This window comes from Alligator mississippiensis, chromosome 2, assembly GCF_030867095.1.
Source record: "Alligator mississippiensis isolate rAllMis1 chromosome 2, rAllMis1, whole genome shotgun sequence".
Taxonomy (NCBI): Eukaryota; Metazoa; Chordata; order Crocodylia; family Alligatoridae; genus Alligator; species Alligator mississippiensis.
In genome coordinates this window covers 87593679-87615062 of record NC_081825.1, presented here as the reverse complement: position 1 = coordinate 87615062, position 21384 = coordinate 87593679, and the positions used below count along the sequence as shown (strand labels likewise).

The 21384-nt window shown below is 39.4% G+C and overlaps 1 protein-coding gene across 3 annotated transcripts in view; it reads right to left on the bottom strand.

Annotated features, from left to right (window-relative positions):
• Positions 1 to 21384, bottom strand: part of MARCHF1 (membrane associated ring-CH-type finger 1) — a 501421-nt gene that overhangs the window by 62376 nt on the left and 417661 nt on the right. For all 3 annotated transcript variants that reach the window (XM_019481434.2, XM_059721910.1, XM_059721909.1), the window contains one exon: positions 14848 to 14898. In XM_019481434.2, the coding sequence (XP_019336979.1) occupies positions 14848 to 14898 (51 nt within the window). The remainder of the gene's footprint in view (positions 1 to 14847; positions 14899 to 21384) is intronic.

Sequence of the window (21384 nt, the reverse complement as noted above, 5' to 3'; positions counted from 1 at the left end):
TCTGCAGGTTCGAGTTTTGTTTTGTTTTGTAACTGCAACTCAAGCAAGTTTTCCTGCCTGCACCGCGACCATCTTCGGTGTAAGTAAAATAATCTTAAATCAACCACTAAGCGTCCATGCCTAATTCTAGCGTGCCGCCTGTCTTCCCCGACCCAGCGTGTCCGGGCTGCTGGCCACAGCCTGCTGCGTGAAAAACCCCCGAGGGCCTCGGCCCGCTCCCGGCCCACACAGCATCTACATGTAGACTACATCTACATGTACTACATGCATCTACATGTAGACTACAACTAGACTACATGTAACATACCTTTGCATGCATGTGTGTGTAGTCTGTGAAATATATCATATCAAACATGTGTACACACAGTCTGTTCTAAGGTAGTCCAACAGATGAAACAAAGAGGTCAAAATTTTGATGCATACACAATTGTAGATTTAAGATAAACTTCTGGTAAGCAGAAAGAAAAATCTGAACAGCAGAATACCTAATATTTTTCTTCTATATACTTCATTTTATTAAAGCAGCATTTTAAAAACAGGTCAAGTGTATCCAGGTATACATGGAAAATGCATTATTTTATACTGGCTTCTAAAGCCAAGGCACATTTAATGCAATTTTATTTAGAAGTTCAAATATTATGCAGACTTAGGAAAACAAATGCTGTTGTCATGAACTTTATCAGCTTATTGCAAATATACAATACATTCTACAAACAGCCATGGCATATTCTCTAGACAAAAAAGTCAAATATTTACATGTGATAGAAAAGCAAACTGCCATAATATGAATGTTCCTGGATTTAATTTTAACTTGTGCCTTCAAATCCTTTATTAATGTTTTTAGGAATAGCCTATTTTCTAAAAAACTTGCTTACTCAGTATTGGATTTTTGGAGTTATGGAGGTTTAATAAGAGCTGACCCCAGGTCTACTTTTTATTGTTGATATTAATGGCTCTGTTTATTAGGCAATGTTGTCATTTAGATGACTAAAATAACATTTACCATCTAATACATTTTAATGTTGGCTCTGTAAAGACTATATTATTTCTTGTAGGCACAGCTTTTGAGGAATTATGACATTTTAAGTTTTATGGGGGGTTTTTTAAGCCATGATGCTACACAGGTATAGGATAAGACATCTCTGCCTCTGATCTGAGGAACTATGGGCCATGTTAGGCATCACTTCTTATTCCTAATTCTCATTAAAGTTAACCAGAAGTTATACTTTAAATAAAAGTGACATGACATGGTAACCTAGAGGAGGACTGCAATTTCAGGACTAGTTTGGGAGAGACTAGTAAAATTAACAAATGAGAACTATTGGCATCTGCAAACTACTACTATTACAGGCTAATGTGGGGATAGATATTGCAAGTTATAATCCAGTCCTGAAATTAGTACTTTCATACAACCACCATGCTATCAATGGAGGAGTATAAGTGTAGGTTTGTCTTTTTAAAAAGCACACTTACAGTTTTGTGAACAAAACGCATTTTTCTGCCTGAAACCTAAGTTGCCAGGTTTTATATCTGAATATGCGGTACTGCACATTCTTGATAGCCATGTTGTTGAAAAAATGCACTGTTTGAATCTACAGGAAAAAGGCATTGTATGTGGCAACCTGAGTTTTGCTTCTATTGAATATACCAGTCACTTACATTGAAAGATAGAATTTTTCATACATGCACCTCAGGGTGTTACAGAGATGGAAAACTATGAAAATCAAAACCTATCTTCTTCAGTATTTGGTTTTGATTGAAGAAAGAAACAGCTCTCCATACTTCTGACTTTAAATGGATAAAACAGTGTATAACTCATGGGGAAAAATACCTGTGAACTCTGTATCATAATTTTATAAAATTCCTTTGACAGTGAACAGTGTGTAGCTGCCTATACCATCAACCATCATAACATTCTCCTAAAACAGTATCTTGGTTAGAAAAGATTCAAAACAGTAAATCAAGTAAGGACTAAGGCTAAATATCTGAGGTCAGTAATTTAGCATCTTTAATATTAGTCATTAATCCAGCTATTCAGCTGGTACCTTTACAACATTTTCAGGGCTTCTTTAACATACACATCATTTTTTGAAAAAAGACAGACTAGATAAATGTTTGGGGATGTATATGGTAGATGAGGTTAAAGCTAAGGGTACACCAAAGACAATCTCTCTCTGTATATTTAGTGGTAATATTCTTCACATTATAAATTAGGCCAATGTAGACTATTACACTAATCCTTCAAAGATAACAGTTTTCTTCCTCCCACTGTAATTTAACTGAGTTTTATAAGATAGACCCTTTGCAGACTCCCAACTAAAATATATTCTACCACCTGCACTAGGCTTTTAAAAAGCCATTGAACCAAAACAAAATCAGACAATTTACTTCAAGTCTGGATTTCCCTTCATTGGAAAATAAGCACATCAGGGAATTTTAAGACTTGCAGCATCAAGGGCATACAGCTTTTTTCACCAAGGAGCTCTCAAAGCATAGTTAACATGCAGAAAGATAATTATAATGCGTTAAAGGCATTTCTCCCAAGTACAACTAGGCAATCTCACAAACACATATATAAATATATCCTCAAGGATTATATTTCAAACACAAGGCTTGTTCCACTGGATAACCATAGTGGAAAGGAATGAATCCACCAGATCCTTTTCATATTATCAACTGTTCTAAATTATTCACACATTTAAGAAAACATAAAACATTCAAGGAGAAAAGATACTAGGTGGAGAGAAATACTTTATCCACTGATGGGAAGCTAGTGAAACAGAGAGGCATTTTATTCATCCACTCATAAAGAATACCTATGCTAGGATCTTGCCACCCTTATTATCATTTTCAAAAACATTACATAATCAAAAGTCTCTCTCTCTCTGTCTTACACATGCACACACACACAAACTACAAGGCAGAGAAAAAATAATAAATCAAATCAGCATCACTATACCCTGCATATATTCAATTATTCTCACTCTTCTTATTCTTATTTATTTGTATTGTGGTAGTATTTCAAGGCCATAATCAAGAATCAGGGTTTCATTGTACAAGCAAATCTACACATTTGAAAGAAAATGACAGTCCCCGGCTTAAAGAGTTTACACTCTATTATTGTAGACCTGTAGAAACAACACTCTTGCTGCCAGCAATGCACGAAGCACAAAGCACCCCAACCTTCTCTTTTCTTCCTAGCTCTACAAGCATCATATCTATATATTTCAAACCAATAATTCTTTTATCATCCTAGCCCTTTGACGGGTATGGACACAAGTTATTGTGAAAGAAGCTACAGTATGGATTTACAGCACATTGGCTCCTTCTCAGCAACTGCCCACAGTCTTTTGCCCTTCAACGTATGTGAGGTATCTTATCCCTCAATGGAAGTGCAGTGAATGAAATTCCCATATACTTCAAGGGTACTGGGATATCCCCGGTGTATTTTCCCCAAAAAGAAAACCAAGAGAGATAACTTTCTAGTTGTAAAATAGTATCCTAAATTACACTGAGGTAAAGCTAGCACTTGCTTGCCTTAAGCAGAATTTCATAGCTTGAGAGTTATCTCATGTCATTGTGAAGGATACACTTTTCATGCTAGTGAAACCCTCTTTGTAAGCCTACTCTTTCCACAAGTCAGAAATTATATTGCTCACAGGGCACTGCGACTTTTTTTGTTTGTTGTAATGTAACTCAATACCCTGCTCAAAAAGTTGGTGGGTAAAGTTCTGTGGACCTGCCTAAAATGCTATTTTTCTGTACCGGTTTGCTTCTACATTTTCAGTTAAATTCAGGAAATTAATCTCTGCCTCCACGTAAACTCAGTTGTTGCTTAGTAATGCACCTCCAGCCTCCTAATGACGGTTACTAGAAATAATACTAATCTTCTTTCCTCTAATTTCCTGTGCCCTTGTATCACCTAAATAAATTGGTAGATAATCTTTTCAGTGGATCATATTTAAAGGGATCTCAACAATTCAGCTGTTGCTTAAACCAAGTCTCCATAAAATGAACAAGCACAGTAACTAATATACTTAAATCAAAAGTAGTTGTGGACATGAGAGAGGAGAGAATGAACCATGTCTACACTAGAAAGTTTTACTGGTAGAACATTTACAAGTTTACTGCTTCCCACATCGCTTGAATGTCAGGGCATATGTCCATTTGGTTGTTTTTGTTGGTACCAAGCACAGTATTGCTAATCCAACTGTGTCAGAAATCATGAGACAAACTCTTAAAAATCAAGAGAGTTGGAATGTAAATCATGAAATGCAATTTTTAAGTGTGTGTGTGTGTGTGTGTGTGTGTGTGTGTGTGTGTGTGTGTGTTGGGGGTGTTATTTGTGAAGGTGTTGGGGGCTGTGGATATGTATGGGGGGGTTTGGAGCACAGGGAGAGGGGTTCCCGCACATTGCAAGATCCAAGGTACTGTGGGTCAGGAGTGAGGGGCAGCAGCTGGGGGGCCTATGGCTTGGGAGTGAGGGGTAGACACACACACACACACACACACACAGCTGCCCGTTGCTCTGTTGCATGACTCACCCTGGCCCCAAGGCCCCAATCACCCCAGCCCCTGCCCCACTCCTTCCCTCAGCTCCAGCAGTATCAGCAGCACTTCTGTCAGGAGGTGCACTGCCAATCTCAGGGGCTGCACATGCACCTGTGTGCACCCCCTACACGTTGCCAATGCCTTCAGGCCATGAACCAACACTGTGCCTTGTGGAATATTTTTTAAGTGTATGGTAGAATATATTTCCCATACTCCTGTTCTTTTCTTGGCCACAAAATTTCTTCTGTTCAATAATTTTCACTTTTTAAAAAAAAGATTCTTGTAGTTACTAATATTGCTGTTTAATCTCTGCCAGCTTGCCATCAAAACATGGATTCTGCACAAACCAATGGAAGTTTTAAGTCCATTTTATAAATGTGATTTGTTGCTATTTTCCATCTGTAGAACTTCAACAACTATGGGTGCTGACAGATGTACAGGCCCCTGCTCTAACTCATGGCGCTTACATAAAGTGCCATGAGTTAGAGCACCCCCCCGCAACCAAACCGACATTCACTGTTGTGTTGGGGTGGAGTTCAAGCCTGCTTGCACTTGAGGAGCCACCTCTCTCCCCCAGCTCTGCTGTCCCATCCCAGCTCTGGGGCTGCCTGTAGGAAGAGAGGAGGGAAGAGGATAGAGCTATGGGCTGGTGTTTGCCTGGCCTGAGCTGTAGGGTGGGCTGTTAGGGGTGTGTGTGTGTGTGTGTGGGGGCTCTAATCCACCTGCCCCCCTCCAGCTCAGACCAGGCAAACCCCAGCCAGCAGCTTGCTCCTCCTCCCCCCTCCCCCTTCCTGAAGACAGCCCTAGGGGTGAGGCTGGGCTGCATCAGCACAGCCTCAATCATGCCACAAATGAATCCTAGGGAACAAAAGCTCCCTAAGGCACCCTAAAGTGCAGCACCTTAATCTGATCCCTCATTTGCTGAAAGTTAATTTGTCAGGCAATCATGCACTTTAAAACCACTCTGCAGCTGTGTATGTGTCACAGTACACACAGTGCTTCCAGGGGGCTGATCACGCCACAAATGTAACTTCTGTCTGCAGCCTATGACTACCACTATCACAGGGACTAGATATTTTGTGATGAATGTGAAGATGCAGGGGAAGCAACCCTCAAAGAAAAAATGATGCAGACAGTGCATAAAAATCAAAATCCTGCATGTATTTTCTGAACTATTTCACACATGGTGGAATAGTCCAAGAAGCAATGAAAGGCAGGACCCCATTATGAAACAGACCTAGGATGATTAGCAGCAGGAATAGAAATTTCAGATGAGGAAGGCCACATTCCTGAAGTTGTGTGGATATCCTTCTTCCTTTTCTATGGTGCTTCAGTGCAGGGAAACCAGAAAGGATTGATTCAATTTTGTGTCTGCGAAGGCAAGTAATAGTGCAAAAATGCACTTGGTAGATTGAAACAGCACTGTCAATAACTCATGACAGGGCTAGGTCTCTGCAAGGCAAATATTATTGCTGTGCCTCCTGCATGTTGGGCTTTATGTAATATTTTGTGAAGCAAAGGGCAAAATCTATAATCAGTAGGATGGAGGTGTGGAGAGCAAAATATGGTTGCTGATTTTGAATGGCCAAAAACAAGAGCAACTACAAGAGTCCATCATCTTAGTTGCTCTTAAAGAAGGACTTAAAGGATCCTTTTAAGAGTCTGCCAAGACAGTCCCCCTGTGCTGCTTTTGTGAACTTGTTTGTATTCTTGGCTTGAATACAGATGAAAAGTTAGGGGTGGCAATTAGCCTGTGACTCTTCTATTTTTGTTTTAGGCATAGTAGGTGTACATACATTATATATATTTTTAAGAATCAAATTGCATTAAAATGTAATAAAAGGGAACATACTTAACCAACTTTAGGCTTTGAGGCTTAATGGCACTTATGAACCCTTAATTATGCTTATTAAAAATGGCTAACTACAAGCTGATTGATGCCCAATTCCATATTAATCACAGGCGAATGTGTGGACGGTTATTATACTTTTTGTTTTTCATTAGTGCACAGGATAAAGCTTCAGGCAGTGCTAATGTTTGGGAGGAGGTTGGTTTGCTAAATGCTAAATTGTCCATGTAATCAAAGGCTGTTAGGGGGCTGGGTCTTCAGGTATTTTGCAACCATGTTAATTGTTCCAAGAGTAGCTAGGAAACATCTAGGTGCATTTCATGATTACCTTTTATTGTCTGTCTTGTGTCAAGCATGTGATCCCTCCTATACCTATTCTTCTGACTGATCTCTGAATATAGGCAGAGACACTTTTAGATTGGCAAGTTTGGAAAAAAGGAAAAGATAAGTATTACAACTGCATAACTTTTTGCTTAAAAAGAACTTTCTAAAAACAGGCAGAGGGTCTCAGATTTCCTCCAGGACTCAGTGTTGGCACCTGCCATAGCATGGTGTGCTGATACAAACCTGTACCTACAATGCGTTGGAGCACGGTTGGGTGGGCTGCTTGGTATCCTGAGATTTAGGTGTTGGGATGCCAGCAGTACTGTTAAACTCATTGTGACATGTGGCTGAAATATCACTGCTAAGGGGGATAAAAAGGCAGATAAAGCGGCTGCTTGAAGCAGCTTGAGATTGTTCTGACCAGTGTGGTGCCAGGCCGTTCATAGTGATAGCGACCACAGCACCAATTATGGAAGTGGTAAGGGTAGGTGTATAAAGGGGGAAGAAACAATACTGCTCTTTCTAGAAATGTCTAGGAAAAGATCAGAGGATATATTCTGGGAAACTTCAGCATTAAGATTGTTGCTGAGGCCAGAAGGGGCATTTGTGTTTGGATAAACAGAAGGCCTCCACAAGGGAAGAAGGTTTGTGCTGCTGCCTAGCATCACAGGCCAAAGAAAAGTGAATCCTGCTGAGCCAATAGCAAGGTCTCTGCATCTTTTTTCTACCTCTATCCAAGCGCAGCAGGAGAGTGATTCATTTTCAGCTTGGTTGATTGGACTTGAAAACCAAAAGCATTGTCTTTTCCAATGTTTCCTTTGTGTGTTTGCTTTACAACTGTACTCTTAAAAATCAGACTTTTTGGCTAGTTACTGAATTTTTAAATTTCCTATAGATATTTTATTGTCATGCTCAGGTCCTGGTTTCAGTGCATTTCTAGTAATGCTTACAATGTGTTCATTTTTTACTATGTTAGTATTTTGTGAGAGCAGGAACTCTAGCTGCCAAAACATGACTACCGCTAAATGATTTTAACATATTCTTATATTTTTCTGTCATACACATTTTGAAAATTCATTCCCTTGTTTTTATCACTTCATAAGCAATCATTATTTTGAAAAGGGATGGGAGTGACAGGAGGGGGGCAGTTTTCAGGCCCTTCACACAATATAAAATAATAAAACTGTGCATTAAAAAAATTACCTGAGCTGCTTTCTCTTTCCAGGTTTCACCTCTGGCTTCTGCAGGTCTGGATAGGGGCTATCTGATGCTAAAAATACTTCTGGCCCTATGAGGAGCCTGTACTTCCCCAAGGAGCTTACTCTCACTGGACACTGTTGAGGCTCCTTATTCCGAATTTCACAAGTATCCATTGTCATATTCATGGTGATGGCAGGGTCCCCACCAAATATGAAATTGGAGGTTATCACAAAGGTGACAGACAGGAGGATGACCACAGATTTTCAATTATTATAGCTTCTTTGCCATTGTCCAGTACTACCTCTGTTCCTTATGTGCCATTTGCAGTATCCACACAAACATTTTTATCCTTGACATGAACCCACAGCTGGGCTTGTGCCATCTTCTCTTACCATAATTAGAGATCTTGACTCTTTCCTCATCACAGCAGCGGCATGAGAGAGAGATAGAGCTCTATCTTTGCACAGCCCACTTGGTTGCAAAGATACGATAATAGCGGTGCTTAAAAAGATCAAAAGCATTGTAAGCTTTTTCAGACCTGGGGGTGGGAGGTAGAAATTATACTGACTATTGGAGTGAGGGGAAAGGGGAAGGGGACAGGGAGTTTTACCTGTCCATGAAAAGAAGTGATAGCTAGTAGAGGACAGTTTTGGATTATTACAAGTAATCCAGCATTCCCAATGGTACTTTGCCTGTGGAAGTGTGTCAGGAGATCTGTGTTACTCAGGGAGGTGGGTTAATTTTTGCAACCAAATTTGGTGGCATGAATTAATTTTTGGTGTAGATGCAAGTAAACAAAAGTCAACTTTTTCCCTAGCAACACGTTGTAGTGTAGTATAGAGAGAGATGGAAAAACAATTTGCAAGTCAAGGGATCATAGGAAAATAGGGCTGAAAGGGATCTCAGGAGGTCATCTAATCCAGCTCTGTGCTCAAAGCAGGATTGTTTCCCTGACTAAACCATCCCAGTCAAGCATCTGTCTAACCTGCTCTTGACAATTTCCAGGGATGGAGATTCCACAGCCTTTTCCAATGCTTAATTACTCTCATAGTCAGAAGGTTCTTCCTGCTCTCAAACCTAAATTTCCTTTGCTGCAGCTTGAGGCCATGGCTTAGTCCTGTCCCCTACACACAAGCACAGAAAAAAAAAAGTTATTTCTCTCCTCTCTATAATTGCTTTTCAGGTATTTCAAGACTGTTTTTAAATCCTCACTCAGTCTTCCGTTCTCCAGACTAAATAATCCTAGTTCTTTCAGCCTTTCCCCAAAAGTTATGCTACTCAAGCCTCTAATAATTTTTCTTGCTCTCTGGTAGACTCTTTCCAATCTGTCCACATCTTTCTTGAAGTGTGGGGCTCAAAACTGGACACAGTACTGAGGAAGAATCACTTTCCTTGTTTTGCAAGAGAAACTCTTGTTAATACAACCCAATATGTTGTATTTTTTTCTTTCTTTTTTTTGCAATAAGAGCACATTGTTGGCTCACGTTCAGATCACTGTAACTTCTCTGAAGCACCACAGCCTAGGCAATCATTCCCCAATCTCTATTTGTATATGAAGTTATTTTGTCCCAAGTGAAGTTATTGTAAATAAACCAGGATCTATAGAACTAAAAAAATTAAGTTGACTATTTTGTAAGTAAAACAAACAGAAAGCCACAGTTAGAGAAGAGTTTATGTTGATTTAAAGCATGTCACGGGAAAGAGGATGGTGACACAATTTCATTAGAGAGAAATCTTGATTAAAGCAGTGGTGGAATGATGACTTTCTTTCTAACAATTTTTCATATTACTGCTTCCAATGCATTTTCTGGTTATTTTGTATTCCTTAATTTTACCTTTTAGTGAAAAATAAATGAAACAACCATTTTTACATGCAAAAATATGAATCTTGTCATGTCTCTCCAAGATAGTCTTCCTCACTAGGCCACTTTCTATAGAAAATGTGTTATTTATTCTGAAAAAGAGTCTATTTTCATTTATAATGGTGTCATATTACAATAAAAAAGCACATAATTGGACAAATACTTCTTGTAATTAGGCAAAGTTTTGCATTCAAAATATGATAAATAAAGCTACAGTTAAGAGTATTTTCTATCCTCTTCCCCTGAAATATTTTGCAAACTTCTATGCATGACCTTAACCTGTTATCTAGTTGAATTTAGATGTCAAACCCTGCAACAGTAACAGATGTGCTCAAAATTAAAATGGGCAATTGTCCAGTAAGTATATCCATTAGATAATGTGTAATCCTTTGCCTGAACCTGGGCATTACTTGAAAAGGGAGTCAGGTAGCTTCAGTTTGTGCTTCCTCTGAATAACTTCATGAAATCTTCCATATTCAAACATCAAATGTCTGAAGTCAAAATGAGATGTATTTCTTCAGACATACACAAGTAGTGCACTGAAACAAATTTCAGTGAGACAGGATGAGTTGAGAGTCATGTTGCATAGGTGATTTACAAGGAGTTCCCTTCCCTCCTACACCAGATGACAGGGGACAAAAAAGCATATTTAACTTAAGCTTTTTACTCATGCAGGTGGCTGGCAGCAGTAAATATTTAGTAATTCTGACAGTATATAGAAAAATCTAGAGTTTTCCTAAATCTCCTTCACATATGCTACAAAACTAAATACTGAGCCATTTTACTAATTGACCCTGGTTGGAGAGATTGTCAAGACACAGGAGTCGTTATTCTTAACATCCCAGAGCAACTTTAATGATTTATAGTTTAAAGCAAGTGAGCTAACTTAGATGGATTTTCATACAGAACCAACCATGGCTGACTGCCAGGCAGCAATACTATAGAGACAGAGATAGGAACTGTGAGAGATCACTGCAGATTAAGAACATTAGTGTCATGTTTGGATTATCCTCTACCTGATTTTCAACAGATCTTTTGCAAAAATCAGAACCTCAGGCATATTTTGATTAGTTAAGCATTTGGAGTAATAGAAGCAATATTTTAAAACGTTGATCCTTTCCATCAGAAAGGACACCAAATAATGAGGGAGAGTTTGAACTGTAGGTGTGCTAAAAAATGGAGATACTAAAAATGAACTGACTTTAATGGTGGTGTTAATTTTTTGCTCTCCCTGGGTACACTAGATAATACAAGATTCTAGTTTTCAACAAAATAACTGGCTATATCCAGGGTGCTACTAATTCTTTGCAGATTTTAGAAAAAAATCAAGAGGGAAAGAAAGTGGGTGGATGAGCAAAATATTTTGGACAACTGCTATTTCCCCTCCAGCACACTGACCCAGGTGCGGCTGATGCTGTGTGTCCATCCTATAAATCTACATACATTTTAAGATGCATTTTATACTGTTTCAATGTCTATAAATAGTATGTATGGAAATGCACAAAACTTGGTACTAATGCTGATAGTTACATGTATTTCTTCCCAGTAACTATTAGCTACTTATTAATTGCTGTCTCTGTTTTGTTTTTTTAATATATTTATAATCTGTATAATCAAAAATTGTAACAAATACATAATATGTATTAAAAGATCACTACAACTTTTGAGGTGTGGCTTGATTAAAATAGTTCAGTATGAAAATTCTTGTTATGGATTTTATGTAATGTAAGCAATGTATTTATAAATTAAGCTCTTTTTGGATTACAAACAGGCAAATTCTTGACAATAGAGAATTCACTGGAAACATTGGGTACCCTGTCAAGTATATTCCGACATATAAAAGTCCTATTTAGTGAAATGCATAAGGTAAGTGGTCAAATGGAATAATATAATTCCACATATAAGCTGGTGACAGAATAAGAAAGGGCATGTCTGGATAATTTTTCACTGCAACAGCCCATTTGTAAGCTGCGCGCACAATTTCTAAAGAGCATCTACAACTCATCTCCACAGAGGTCACATTGAGAGAAATATTAGAAGCTGGGATGTGATGCTTTAAAGCACATTAAATATAGTTCGACAATCCCTCATTGATTGCATTTGACCCTCTGATGCTTGTCTGGGGCTTTGTCACAGTTTAAAAGTAACTGTTGCTCATTGACGTTAGAATAACAGAAAATAAGTGCAGTGAATCTACATAGGTTTACAGTCCTTTTAACTAACAGGGCTCACAATTAGAGACAGACTGAACCACAATCCCTGTATGCTCTCAGGCCCGGAGATATTAAAACTTTGCATTTTGTTCCAGCATGTTATAGAGATAAATTACAATGAAGCATGAATCTGTATTTCCCCAATATTCAGGAGGCTTTGTAAGTGGGGAACCAGTTTGGGTCCAGATATAATGATGCAAATAAAATTCACATGTATACCACTGGTTAAATAACACTGAGATTTTGATCAAAACTAAAAACAAAGCACAGACTGACAAACATCATGTTGTATGCTGTGAGAAGTGAGGGATGAGTGGGAACATGAGTGGATCGAAGATTTTGTAAAGGGGGGAGGGCAGGAACAGCAACTGAGACTACAGGAGTGATGGTGTCCCTGTTCTGATCCTCCTTCCCCCTCACCAAGAGAGTCAGACCACAACACAGGAGCTGCAGTTGGGGACTTTTTGCAAGTGCCCTTATCAAGTAAGAATCCTGCCCCCCACTCTTGGCATCCCCTCCCCCTCTCTGCTCAGCAGCACCTCAGTAAAGCCCCAGAGCTGCTCCTGCCCCACTCCAGCTAGGCTCAGCTGGGGTAGCTGCAACAGCAGGTAGGAGTGGAAGAGAGTGGGGGAATGAAAAGGTAATGGAAGTGCCACTGAGCATGGAAGGGATGGGAGAAGGGGAATTTTTACTTGCTTTAGGGATTTAAAAAAGGCCCCTGGCCCAAAGGGGTGCAAGTGCAACTATGCCACTGCACTGACTCCGGATCTGCCCCTCAGTGGGAATGAATATAGTCCCACTTTCTATCATGTGAGGTACCTGCCCTTACTCTTATTATTACAAATGTTTTAGTACCTTTAGTACCTTGTACCTGAGTATCTCAAAGCATTTTAGAGGCACTGGTTAAGCTTCACAACTCCCTTGGCCCACCATAATTGCAACTGTTGTCCTTATTTCTTACCACTACATGAAGTAGGAAGTCATAGCAGACTCAGTTAAGGCTGAAGTGTAAGGCTCGGTCTTGAATTTTCTGGATTTTACTGACTGGTCTCTTATGACTTGAAGTCATTATACCATCAGTTTTGGTTTATGATTTTCCCCGGTCATATGACAGTTAAAACCATAGTAAGAAAGGTGCCATGGAACAAGATGAAAAGTGGTATATAACACCATCAAACTCTCTTTTAAAACTGATACCTATAACTGCACATTGGATGATTACTGCTTTCAGATACAGTCAGCTTTTGATCTCATTCCATCAGTGTAAATCAAGAGGAAATCCAATAAAATGACTTGAGCTCCTTCAGAAATGCATTAGAGTAAATGAGATCAAGGTCAACTCTAATATTTAATAGGTCCTTCACATAGGAAGCACAGGCAGGTGAAAATTCTTTTGGATGCCATTATTGTACTAACTCTGATATAATATGATGTTCACCCCATTCTGCTCTTATTGAGTAAAAACAGATAAGAATATTTATGCCATGGAATGCAACACACTCCTTGCTGTATTCTTTCTTGTAAAACTGTAATCGAATGCTCATTAAAGTGAATTATACACAGAAGACTACTTAATAGCAGTACCATGGACTACTCAAAGCCTTTTCTTTTGTTGTTATGGAATAGCAGAGATGAACATTTTAACCTGTAGTTTCTTGAACTGTCATTTAAAAATTACTACTGTGATCTCTTTTTTTTTCTCTTTAAATCAAATGCATTTCTGAGGGTAAAATAGTTTTAGCAGGGTCAGGCCACAGTAAATCTTCATTAGAGAAGGACTGAGGCCATGATGTTCAGAACTGGGCCCAAGATCAAACCTTGAAGTGCAGGTTTGAGCTTAAATAGTGGCTGGTATTTTGATTTGGATTTTACAAGCATGGAGAAATATTCTCAAGTCCAGGTGTTATTTATATCATTTATATACTTATATAAATTGCGCCTGAGTCAGGAATGGAAAGAAGTGTAGCTATCTTTTGAGAGCTCACACCCAAGGCAGGGGGCTGGTGTGGCATGGCACAGGCACTAAGGCATACAATTCAGAGTCCAAAGATCACAAGTTTGAGGCCATAGCAGAAGATCTCACAGAGTGGCCTGCCAGGTTCCAAAAAAACCCCCAAGCCCCCAAATCTGTGAATTCTGCTAAATACCTTGACACAAGGGCACATACAAAGAAAGGAACACCCAAAGCAACAATTACACTACTCTGTTGCTGGTTGGTGGGTATAGAGATAATAGCCTGTTTGCCTTTAGAGGTACTTCAGGTTAGATGTGCACAGACAAAACCTGACCTAATGCAGATCTAACTAATACCAACAGCATTTTATTTCTGATTCTTTCAAGTATAATTCTCTACTGGACTTAGTGAAGTTATTCCAGTAACTCAGGGAAGTTACTTCTTAAGAGTTTGCATTATTTTGTTCTAGTGTAATGCTGATCATATTGGTAGAAATAAGACATCCATCCACGTCCTCTGGCACCAAAACCTTTTGATCTATTCTCATGAAATTTCAATTTTGAACTTGGGTTTCAGCCATATCTGAACTAAATTTACAGGAACAACGTAGGATCCATAGATTCATATCTGAAATAGACAGCCCCTTCCATGGCCCCCAAGTGAAATGGGTTGAGACAGGAGTTTCTTAATGGATATTCAATGGATAAAAAGAGATTAACCATGTATTTTTAAATGACCTTTATGTTGCAATTAGTGCATTAGGCAGCCTAATGTTAAGAACTGGTATATACAAAGAACGTGTCAGAATATGATTATGTGGACAGTGGAGTAAAACGGGCCTTTAGTCTCTTGGAATTCTATATGAAAGTAAGTAAGTTAATATATTCCGCCTACCTTTGAGATGTTACTTGATCGACTTGCAGAGCGCCCTGGGGATTTGTCATTCTAGAAAACAAAATAAGAGGAATTACTGAGTTATGTGCAACTCAAACTGTGTGAGCTCAAAAGAAAATGAATATTTTAAGCTTGATTGTGAATATGTTCAGCCCTATTCTGTGGGCTACACAATGTTTACTGTACAGCAACTCATTAAACAGCTACCAACATTTTGGTATTTCACATACTGGTAAAAGAAGAGAGGAATTAACAACACGGATTCTGACATGCTGTTCAATATGGCTTCTTTGTTTGTTTTTTCATGAATGTCAGTGCGAAGGGCTTTCTGTATGCATCAGTCCTGGGGAGTACTTAGTGTACACCATTACCCACGGGGGGACCAAGATTTTTCTTGCGCTAATTACTCCGCAAGTTTTACTCATCTGTTTATGGAGAAGAAATAACATCACGTGTCTTAGGAGAACAACCGTATCCTGTTAATAACGATTTGCCAGCGATATAGTCAAGGCAAATAGTTCGTAAACACCACATGTTAGCAGATATGTTCATAAGAGTTTAAGTATGCCTGCAGATCATTAAAAAAGGGGGCTACAATGACTCAATCAATTTGTCAATATTAAATTCTTTCCCAACTACAGTATAATAAAATATGCCTTTACAAATCTGGATCTCCTCCTAAGGGTTTTATTTGGAAGCATGCAGTTTATCAATGTGGAAAAGATTCATGTTTAATGGAGGCCATAACCAATGCTTTTCTTATCACTCAGGATGGTAAATTCTAACAGTAGTGTGAAATATGGATATAAAACAGGATTGATTCTGAAAGCTATTTTTTTCTAGACCAGCAGCACTAGGCACCATTCCTGTAGGATCTTTATAGTGTTTACTCTAGAAATAAAGTAGAGCTATTCCCTCTATATCTTATTTATAACATACCCATCACTGTAGCATGTACTGACAGTATTTTCAGTGAAATATTCATTTAATAAAAATCTTTCTGCCCTTCAGTGTCCTATCTCTCCTTGTCTTTCACTTGAACAGCAAACTGGTAATAGGCATGTCAATTAGAGGTTCATCTCCTATTCAGTTATTAAGCATGCTTACTGTTCATACTGAAATTTCTGTAGCACGGTGTCTACATTACTGCAATGACAAAACACAGTACTTTAATCTGTTGAAAATAATTGCAGAAAAACATTTTTTCCCCATTTTTAGAGTAAATTGTGCCCTGACAGTTCATTATGTGTGATCTTCAATTTCAAGCCCAATCCTATATGAATAAAGGGAACCGATTAAAATATATCCTGGCTGTCACCAACCAAACTCGCAAGACAGCCTCTGGAGGAACCTCCCCATCCCATTTGCCATTCTGTCTCTCCTTTATCCTTCCCATGCTTCTGGGTAACTTGAACTGACTTTTTCCCCAAGCCACATGAATTGTCAATGCTGCAAATACCTTTTCATTGTATTGCTCTTTCTCCTTTATTTCAGCAAGTTTTGAGAGGAACAACATATATAGGTGCTCAGATAAAACACACCTGCATTTTGTGACCTCTTATCATTCTCTAGTTTATTTTATCCCAGAGGGAGAAAGAACTATCTAGCCTATTTCCAAGGCTTGTATACCTTTAGGTGCCAGAATTTTTTCATTCCTTGGAAAAATTCCAAAGAAATATTGCCTAATTTATACCTAATTAATTATGTGTCTTGCCCAATTATTTCAGCAGCATATTCTTCATTGTAGCCTAGTTAGATATGGTTGTCATACATCATTAATATTAAATTATACTTTCTCTGCTATATTAAAAAGACTCATTTTCAAACACCTGTTTTTATACCCATGCCAAAAGTGGACTCTCTGGGCCAAATATACCCTGACTCAAAAGCAAGCCTTTTGACTCCATCTCCTATGACAGTCTCATTAACAGCCTAAGGAAATACAGAGTAAATGACAGTACCGTAAGGTGAATTTTTAATGTGTCAGGTCATTGTGCTCAGTGAGTAGTCATCAATGGCTCAAAGTCTAATTGGGAGGAGGTATCAAATGGGGATCCTCAGGGGTCTGTTCTGGGTCCAGTATCATTTAATATTTTAATTAACTACTTGGATGATGGAGTTAAGGACACACTTAGCCAACTTGTGGATGACACCAAGCTGGAGTTGCAGACATTCTGGGAGGTAGGGTCCAGAATGATGCAGAAAGACTGGAGAAATGGTCTGAAATCAATCAGATGAAATTCAACAAGGACAAGTGCAAAGTCCTGCACTTGGGAAGTAATAATTGCATAAAAAATAAATGGACTGGGGAATGATTGGCTAGGTTGTGGTACTGTAAAGAAGGACCTTGGAGTTACACTGGACCATAAACTGAATATGAGCCAACAGTGTGCTTTTGTTGCAAAAATAAAGGCCAATAACATACTGACACTCCTTTATTTCAAATCAAAGGAAGTGATGCTTTCAGTCTACTTGACATGGGTGTGGCCTCCCCTGGAACAGCATGTCCCATTTTGGATCCCACACTTCAAGAAAAATGTGGACAGATTGGAAAGAGTCCAACAGAAATCAACAAAAATGATCAGAGGCTTGGGAAGCATGACTTATGAGGAAAGTCTGAATGAACTAAGATTATTTATTCTGGAGAAGAGAACTCTGAGAAGGAATTTAACAACAGTCTTCAAATACCTGAAGAGCAATTATAAAGAAGATGGAAATAACCTTTTTTCCATGGGTGTAGGGAACAGGACTAGGAGCAATGGCTTACAGCTGCAGCAGATTTTAGATACATTCTTGGAGGAAACGGGGCATCATTCAGTACTGAGCATGGGAGTTAGGGATACAGCCTCTGAATTAGAACTTCCTAGACCAGGGGATGTCAACCGGCAGTACGCGTACCCCTGGGGGTACCTGAGAAGGCCCTAGAGGGTACGCATGGGTGGGTGGGGATGGAGTGCCACCATACCCCATCCTACGCTGCCGTGCAGGCACTGCTTGCCTGGCTGGCCACAGGGGTACACTGATCCCAAAAGGTTGAAAACCCCTGTCCTAGAACTTTAATGCTGGAGGTTGCAAGTGAGAGAGGAACAGTAGAAAAAAACCTAGTTCACTGTCCCTTTCAGCATTAATTCTCTGCCACTGTGTGGCACAGCATTGGTGACGCGTAGGGGGTTCACGCAGAGATCAGCTGTGCACCCCCTGGAAGCTCCAGCCATGGAACTGGAAGTGGCTCAGCGATTGGCTGCTGGGGAATCTCCCTAGTTAGCAATTGGCCACTGGGGGACCCCACCCCCTGGTGAGCGATCAGCCTCTGGGGGACACACCCCCTCCCCATCAGCAATATGGTGCCCCCACAGACTCAGGAGGCACCAGTTGCCCATGCAGCATAGGATAATGTGAAAGACGGACCTATGGTCTGACCTAATAAATGGTAGTTCTTATGTTCAGAGGAAATTTAAGTTGGAGAGTAGGAAGAACTTTCCGATTATGAGGATGGTCAAGCAGTGGACTCAGCTACCTAGAGAAATTGTGGAATTCTTGGAAGTTTTCAAGAACAGGTTAGACCAGTGGTGCTTAACCTTTATGGCTAGCATGCCAGATGGTCCAAATCCTCCATAGGCCATATCCAGAGGGACCCCATCCAGCCATGCCAGCATGCCAGATTGACAGCCTAGCTCCAATCCAACCATTTGGAGGAAGGGGGCTTGGTTGGGCCTCAACTAGACCCCGGGGGGCAGGGACCATGACCCAGTCCTGATCCAGCACTGCAGTGGAAGAAAGTGTGCCCCTGCCCTGTGGGAGAAGGCAGCATGACCTGACCACAACCTAAGTGCAGGGTGCGGGGGTGGGAAGGGAGTGTGGCCTGGCCCCAAACCAGCAGTGCAGGGGAAGGGAACATAGCCTGGCTCTGTATGGAGGGAGAATGGGTGCAGCCTGGCCCCAACCCTGCCACGCAGCGGGGAGAGGATATGGCCTGCCTCCAATATGGCCATGCAGGGAGAGAGTCATGGACTAGGTCTGACCAGCTGCTTGGGGCTGGGGATTTTGGCAGTAGGAAGGAGTGGCTGTATTAACTGCCACTGCTCCCCTTGCTGCCAAATTTCCTAACCTATGGGGCATCCTGCAGGCTAGATTCCAAGGCCGTGCAGGCCACATTTGGCCCAAGGGTTAGACATTGAGCAACCTGGGTTAGACAACACGTGATCGGAATGGTTTAGTCAGGGAAATGATCCTACCTTGAGCAGGAGGCTGGATTAAATGACCTTGTGAGGCATCTTTCAGCCCTATTTTCCTATCATCCTGTGTTCAAAGTAGCCCAACTTATAATATGCAGGGAAACATTAAGCCAATTCAGTGACATCTCCTCAACAACAATCTATGAAAAACAAGTTTAGTCAAGGGTCACATACTGAAAAAGGAATGCTTAGAGTCACACACTTTTTTCATCTGAACAGCTACTGCAGAACCAAATTCTCATTAACCTCACAAAAATGTATACTACTCCTGCTTTGCTCTAAAAAAACAAGGTCTCCTATGACTGGAAGCTCCCCCCAAATCCACCAGATTATCCAAAAAATTCTGCAACCCTTGAAAATAGTGGCTCCACTTTCAAGTCTTAGTAATACTATCATCAATGATTAGAAAGTGATATTAAGATACCTTGAAAGTACCCAGGTTAAAAAGATACATTTCTTTAGAATATACAATGTAAAGGACCTTTGGTACAATGTGCATGGAAGGATGGCAGAATTATAAAGCTGAGAGCTGCAGTGAAATTATGACCATAGAAATTTGCCTATAAAGGATTTATTTTGTATTTCTGTGTCAGTGGTCTGTTTTCTTGAAATAGATCTGTTTTCTTAGGAAGAGTCTCTCTTCTTCATAGAAGAAATCTGTTAACGCTAAATAATTTTCACTGATAAACATGTTCTGTTTTTCTGCACAGTTGATATCATTTTACATTTAAAAAGAGATAGTTAAAGAAACTACCATATGTTCAAGCATCAATTCTTATCCTTATTTTCATACATCAGGCAAGTGTTGTAATTCCCTTCCCAACATGCCTCTTGCAATTAAAACAGCATTAATACTTGACAACTTTAAAACACCTCACAGCATGAATTGGTTAATGTCTATAATGTGCTTTTTAAAAGTAAATTCTTGTTTACTCTCCATTAAACAAAATTCAGATAAACGGATTTTGAAGCATATTATGCCAATTTAAAAAGGCAGCATTACGTCTGAAGGTAGCCACAAAAGAAAATTCCATGTGGCAGCATTCAAACATTTTACTATTTCACAGAAGTAATAGTAAACTCTATGGAATATCCTTTAGGAATAATTTTAACGTTCAGGTTTTACAGATGGGTACGTCTATGAAGTCATCAGATTTTGAGGACAAGACAAACACTGGGATACTATTACCCCTTTGACCTAACTACATAAGCCAGTATTTGAGATACTGTAGCTTATTTCCAATACGATGAGACACTGATGATAGACTGAAGTGCTTTCTGACTCAGTTCTCTAAATTTACAAAAAACAAAAAATATATATACACACATCAGGAATCAAACAACAAGAAATGATTTCCTTTGCAAAATATCCCAACCCTCTTTCTTGAGCTAGCGTCCTGCCCCTAAACCTCCCTTTCTCTTTTAGTGTTCTCCAAGCATTACCCCACAAGTCAGCCCTTTACATTTTTTCACACAGCTCCCCAGCGAAAGATTTCTGTCCAGGCAGATAAGCTTCACGACCAGTCTTGGACAGGTCTGTCTTTAGCTCTGGCTTCTATTGTTTCAGCTATCTTACTCCAAAAGGAGCTTAACTACGCCTTACATTTATCCTGAATGAAGGGTGACTATTCAGTGAAACAGCATCAAAGAGGTTTTGCTCAGACTCAGCATAGCAATACAAACAATATTGAGTATAAGCTTCTCTGGTGGGTAAAATTTCCAAGGATGAGATTACTTAAATGACTGAAATGAACGTCATCATTAGAGATGTACCAAAACTCTAACTTCCATTTTAGGGAAATTCTGTGATTCTGAAATTTGTTTTCATTCCAAATCAGAACAAAACCAACAAAATTTAGAAATGTCCCATGAAATAACATTTTCAAAACAATTAGTTTGGGATCAGTGAAAGTATTTTGTGCAGATACAAAGAAAAAAATGTTTCATTTAGTTCTGAGCTTTGCATTTTATAATATAAAATACACAATATAACTATAATATGAATTCAAAACAAAAAAAGTTCTTTCAAAACATGCTGCATGGTGCAGTCCAAAGGACTGCATCATCTCTACATCAGGACATTTGACAACACTAACCTATACAGCATAGTCTAGAAAATATGAACACCTGTGTTCTTTTCTCAGTCCTATTTATCCTTTTATAGCCTCAGTCATTTCATTATTAGATTAATAGATCAATTTATTAATAGACTAAGTAGTTTTGCCACTTCAAGCATACCTATTATTATTATTTCACAGGACAGATGTGAGAATAAACTAGGATATCTGAAATAATTCTGGTA